At 58.2% G+C, this 6,089-nt stretch overlaps 1 protein-coding gene across 1 annotated transcript; it reads left to right on the top strand.

Moving 5' to 3' along the window:
• Window positions 1-2,536: 2,536 nt before the first annotated feature.
• LOC134434182 (olfactory receptor 14J1-like) lies at window positions 2,537-3,457 on the top strand (the record flags this gene model as incomplete). Its single annotated transcript, XM_063182863.1, has 1 exon — window positions 2,537-3,457. A coding segment is annotated over exon 1 (921 nt), but the record flags the coding sequence as incomplete, so codon positions are not given.
• Window positions 3,458-6,089: the final 2,632 nt, after the last annotated feature.

The raw sequence follows: 6,089 nt of genomic DNA, 5'->3' as shown, positions 1-6,089 counted from the left end.
CACAGGGATGGGCAGCAGCTGCAAGACAGCCCTGCCTGAGCCAACTTGGGCAGCACTTTGGCCATGGCTGCTGGGCCTGGGCCTGAGGCAGGAGCAGGAGACAAGTGACCCTTGCAGGCCTGGGGCCTCATTGCCTCCTTGTCCCTGCTCAGCAGCCTGGCAGGGGCCGCCCCATGCTCCTGCCCTTGGCATTGCACATCCCCACATGCCAGTGCCCATCCCGGGAAGGGCCCTGAGCAAGGAGGGAGGGACAGGATCTGCCTGGCCTGGGGCTGGGGCTCAGGCCTTGGCCCTTTGCATTCCTCAAACACATCCAGGTGTGCTCAGCACCAGAGACACCTTTGCCTTGCTTGTCCCCAGATGTCATCACTGCCTCCAGTGTTCTGCTCTACCTGGAACCTGTGGGACCCATTAAAACTTCAAGAAAATTTGGAGTTACAATTTAATTTTGAGTTCTTTAGAAGTTTTCTGAACACTCTCTCAGGGACTGAGTCTGAGGTAAACAACACCAAAGCCCCAAGAGGCTCATTGAAGTCCTTGTGCTGTGTCTGTGCTGCTGAGCTTTAAAGGAACAGCTCTTCCCTGGACCAGCTCCTCTCCCAGCCCAGCAGGGCTGAGGGCTCTGCCTGCAGGCACTGAGGGAACAGGAGCCAGGCAGAGACAGGCTGAAGGCAATCAGGATTGGGAAGACATTGAGCTGAGACTTCACTTGGGGAAACATCTTCACAGCCCTGTGCATGGTGAGTGTGTGTGTGCAGGGCAATGTCCCTTGTGCTCCTGGAGGGATCTCCTGAAGCCAACACACCCCACAGCCTGGGGGATGTGTCAGGAGGACTCTCCCAGTTTCTCTGTGGAACAGGAGCAGGAGCAGGAGGAGGATATGCTGCAGAGCGGGGCTGCCCTGGGCACTCTCAGAGGGACAGGGCAGGATGGCTCCTGCTGCCAGGGACGGCTGCACGGGGTGAAGCTGGGGCTGCAGCCAGGGCTGCTCAGAGCTCCAGCTCATGCCCAGCTCATTTCTGAGGGGACTTTTCATAAGCTCATTGAGGGCAGGAGTTTCCTGCTTGGGTCTCTGCTTTCCTGAATCTGTGCTCCCACTTTTCCCTGGCTCAGCTTGGTGGCAATGGAAACTCAGCTGTGCAGGGCAGAGCAGGGGCTGAGACTTAAACCATCACCCTGAGGATTCCTGGGACCCTCATGAAGTGCCTGCACCTGCCCAGCCTCCAGACCCATCCAGCATCACATTTCCATGATGCCCAGGCTGGGGGAGCTGTTCTTTAATCCCTGCAGGGCCAAGCAGCTGAAGGGCAGGGCTGGCCCAGGGGCTGGGCTGGGCTCTGGCAGCTCTGGCAGGGAAGGAGCCCGGGGACACAGGAGCAGCTGGGGCTGGGACAGCTCCAGCAGCAGAGCCGTGGGCAGGGAGGGAGGGAGGCAGTGCTGAGGGAAGCTCTGCTGCAGGGCAGATGTGGCACCTGCCGGGCCTGCCCTGCAGGGCACACACTGCCCTGAGCAGCACAGCTCTTGTGTCCCCTTGCAGCCAGCACAGCTCTCAGCCCGGGGGCTTGGGGCCCTCAGTTCCTCCTGGGCCGGCAGAGCAGCCCCAGAGATGAAGGGCATCTCTCTGGCCCTGTGCCCATTCCCTGCTGACCAGGGCCTGAGGGCCACTGTCCTGCCCTGCTGCTGCCTGGCAGGGGCTGGGCAGGGCTGGCCAGGGAAAGGCTTTTCCTCAGGCCCGGCTCTCTCTCTCTTCTTGCCTTGCCCAGGTGCTGCTGGCATTGCTGAGGGGCTCTCTGCAATGGCAGTTCCAGCTGCAGGGCCTGGCCCAGCCCTTGGGCTCCTCCTGTGCAGGCTGAGCACAGCAATGGGTTGTCCCAGCTCCCTGTGCCCGGAGAGCTCTGGGCAGGGCAGCCTTGGAGGCTGGCAATGAGCCCACTCTCCTGACTCTGGGAAAGGCAGGAGCCACTTTGTGTGCCAGGGATCCCTCTGCTCTCAGCTGTGTCTCCGGGCTGTCAAGGGTAACACGGGAGTGGATCTCAGAAAGGTGCAAGCCCAGGGTAGCTGGAACAGGAGAGAGGGACAGAGCAGCTCCCCTCAGTCTGCGCTGAGCCTCAAACAATCTTCCCACCTCACTGGATGATCAGCTCTCTCCAGGTGCACCAGAATCTCTCATTCTGCCTCCTGCAATCCCCATCCCTTCACCCATACAGCTCCTCTGCTTTAGGAGAAGATTCTTTATCCAAGTCCAAACAGCAGGACGTTCCCCTGACCTCACTGTCCCCCTGCACTGACTGGGGGTCAGGGCTGACTCCCAGGTGTCCTGCAGATCAAGATCCAGCTCCCGACACAGCATTGGCCAGCAGCAATCAGGGCTCCAGCAACAGAAGTGAGGAAAGTTCCCCTAGACATAGAAAAGGGCAGGTGTTTAGTGGCAGGAAAGTGTCTATGAGAAATGGCTTTGACTTTTCTGTGAGGAATCCCTCTTAAATATCACTGTAATTCCTCCTTCAAAAGGTTCCAATGCCTGGAGGCAGTGCAAATGTCCAACAGCAGCTCCATCAGGCACTTCCTCCTGCTGGCATTGGCAGACACGCGGCAGCTGCAGCTCCTGCACTTCTGCCTCTTGCTGGGCATCTCTCTGGCTGCCCTCCTGGGCAACGGCCTCATCATCAGCGCCGTAGCCTGCAGCCACCACCTGCACACGCCCATGTTCTTCTTCCTGCTCAACCTGGCCCTCAGTGACCTGGGCTCCATCTGCACCACTGTCCCCAAAGCCATGCACAATTCCCTTTGGGACACCAGCACCATCTCCTACACTGGATGTGCTGTTCAGCTCTTTTTCTTTACCTTCTTCATTGGAGCAGAGGTTTCTCTCCTGACCGTCATGTGCTACGACCGCTATGTGTCCATCTGCAAACCCCTGCACTACGGGACCCTCCTGGGCAGCAGAGCTTGTGCCCACATGGCAGCAGCTGCCTGGGCCAGTGCCTTTCTCACTGCTCTCGCACACACAGCCAATACATTTTCCCTGCCCCTGTGCCATGGCAATGCCCTGGGCCAGTTCTTCTGTGAAATCCCTCAGATCCCCAAACTCTCCTGCATCAAATCCCAACTCCAGGAATTGGGGCTCATTGCTTTTAGCTCCTCTTTATCATTTGGTTGTTTTGTGTTCGTTGTTTTCTCCTATGTGCAGATCTTCAGGGCTGTGCTGAGGATCCCTTCTGAGCAGGGACGGCACAAAGCCTTTTCCACCTGCTTCCCTCATTTGGCCGTGGTCTCCTTGTTCATCAGCACTGTTATCTTTGCTCACCTGAAGCCCCCCTCCATCTCGTCCCCATCCCTGGATCTGGCCCTGTCAGTTCTGTACTCAGTGGTGCCTGCAGCCCTGAACCCCCTCATCTACAGCCTGAGGAACCGGGAGCTCAAGGCTGCACTGTGGAGACTGATGACTGGATGGTTTCAGGAAACATTAAACTGCTGGCCAATTTCTGCCAATCACTTGTAAAAAAGGCCATCTTTGATACTTCTTGATGGTTTCATTTTGGGGGTTGCTTTTCTTTGTTTTACTTTTAATCATACTGTCCAAAACTAAATGTCAGTGTTTGTGCCATTTCTCATTTTGTGTCTCTCCACCTTCCCTGTGGCCACAGACTGCATCAATGAGGGGCTGAGCTCCCTGTGGCTTTAAAGGAACTAAAGGATCCCCCAGCAGAGTTTTCTGCACGAATGCCCTTTTGTTGCCTTCTCTGGAGCTGCAGCAGCAATGTCTGTGTGCAGAGCTGGGGGCAGATCAGTGCTGGCCCAGAAGCTGTGCCCAGCAGCAGCAGCAGCACTTGGTGTTGTCAGTGCTGCTGCCGTGGCCCTGCCCCACTGCCCTGGTGGCCCTGGTGTTGCTGTAGGGCCTGAGTGCTCTCAGGGCCGGGCACAGCCCTGGGGGTGGCAGTGCCGGGGCTGCAGCAGGGACAGGCCATGGGCACTGCTGGGGCAGCGCTGACGCCTCAGCCCAGGCCCTGGGGGCTCCAGGCTCCTTGCCCAGGCTCTCTCAAGAACACGCCCAGGCCAATGCTCAGCACACAAAAGCCCCGTGAGCAGCCCCAGGCTGGCCATGGGCAGGCTGGGGGCAAACAGCATGGCTGGGGCTCTGCAAGGGCCCTGGGGGAGATGGGAAGGAGCAGCAGAGCAGGGGCTTATCCATCCCCAGTGCGCTGCACAGCCCAGGGCAGCGTTCTAGAGTGTCCTGATGGAGCTGCCAACAACATCCCCCCTCTGCAGCCCTGGCCTCTCCCCCAGCTCACACAGGTGCCCCATCCTTGCAGGCGCAGACACGGCAGCACTGGCTCAGCAGCCCCTGTTTGCATTGCACAGAGCAGGGGGAGCACCCCCATGCTGTTGGTGTGGGGACATGAACCTGAGGGAGCACAAATGCCATCAGCCAGTGGGGCCAGCAAGGGCTGGGGGACACCAGGGAAACCACTCAGCTTTGTCCTGGCCTCTGCAGTCAGCCAGAACATTTGTTCCATCAGCTGGGAATTTCCTGTCCCACTGCAGTTGCTGTTGCTCAGAGCCAGGGCTGCCTGGCAGATACCCCCAAACTGCTCCAAGCATTTCCTTGGCTTCACCTTTGCTTTCTTTCTTTTTTCCTGATCCAGATTTCTTCATGTTGCCCACCCCTGTCCCCTCCCATGCGAACAGCCCATCCCTGTTTGCCCTTTCCTCTCTAGCCCCACTCTCCATTGCATTTCCTGACTTGGCACCATGGGAACGTCCCTTGGGCAGCAGGATCATCCTAAAAGTGCTGCAGGAATTGTCTGCAGGCTCCTGCAGTGCCTGGTGCTGCTCCCTTGCCAGAGGCACCCCAGGCCAGGGGGGCACATCTGGGCTGCTGTGTCTGGCTCTGGGGCTCCCTGTTCTGGGCAGTGAGGAGGAGCTGCAGAGGCTCTGCAGGACTGACAGGATGGGCTTTGGGGCTGGCAGGAGAAGCTGAGGGACCTGGGCTGCTTGAGCTGCTGAAGAGGAGGCCCAGTGCTCCTCCTGCAACTGCTCCAAGGGTGGCTTCAGAGAATCCCAGAATCAGCAAGGCTGGAAAAGACCTTGGAGATCATCAAGTCCAACCTGTGCCCTGACACCGCCTTGTGTCCTCTGAGCCTCCCTTTGTCCAGGATAAACAACCCCAGCTCCCTCAGCCACTCCTCACAGGACTTGTGTTCCTGACCCCTCACCAGCCTTGTTGCCCTTCTCTGGACGTGCTCCAGCCCCTCCATGTCCTTCGGCACAGAACTGGACACAGCACTCCAGGTGCTGCCCAAGCAGTGCTGAGCACAGGGGAAGAATCCCTGCCCTGCTCCTGCTGGCCACACCATTCCTGATCCAGGCCAGGTGCCATTGGCCTTCTTGCCCACCTGGGCACACTGCTGCCTCATGTCCAGCCTGCTGTCCATCAGTCCCTGCAGGTCCCTTTCTGTCTGCCTGCTCTCCAGCCACTCTGTCCCCAGCCTGTAGCACTGCAGGTGTTGTTGTGGCCAAAGTGGCAGGACCTGGCACTTGGACTTGTTAAACCTCACCTTATTTGGTTTGGCCCCTGCCTCTATCCTGTCCTGGAGCCCTGCTCCCAGCATGAGGCTGGTTGCTGCTCCTGTGTGCTTCCAGTTTTCTTGTCACTCCCAGGATTTTCCTGGTCACTTCCTCTCACTCCTGGCAGGATCCCTCCTCGTTCCCAGTATGAGCCCAGGCACTCACAGTCATTCCCAATTATGATGCAATTTATTCCCAACATGATCCCAGTTGCTCCTAGTTGCTCCCACTTTCATCCAGTGTATTCCCAGTTCTCCCAGTTGCCCCTAGTATAGTCCCAGTATCTCCCAGTATGATCCCAGTCTCTCCCAGCAGGGCCACAGTCACTCACACTTGCCCCCAGTTGCCCTCAGTGTTGTCCCAGTCACCACCTGCATGGTCTCAGGCACTCCCAGTATATCCCAGTTGCCCTGAACATTCTCGTAGTCATTGCCAGCCACTCCCAGTTACCTCAGCATGGTTCGGCTGCCCCCAGTTTCATCCCAGTCACTGCCAGGACATCCCAATTGTCACCAGCATGC

Source organism: Melospiza melodia, unplaced genomic scaffold (genome assembly GCF_035770615.1).
Source record: "Melospiza melodia melodia isolate bMelMel2 unplaced genomic scaffold, bMelMel2.pri scaffold_32, whole genome shotgun sequence".
NCBI lineage: Eukaryota > Metazoa > Chordata > Aves > Passeriformes > Passerellidae > Melospiza > Melospiza melodia.
The sequence above is the reverse complement of the archived record's forward strand: the minus strand, read 5'-3'. Positions and strand labels throughout refer to the sequence as shown.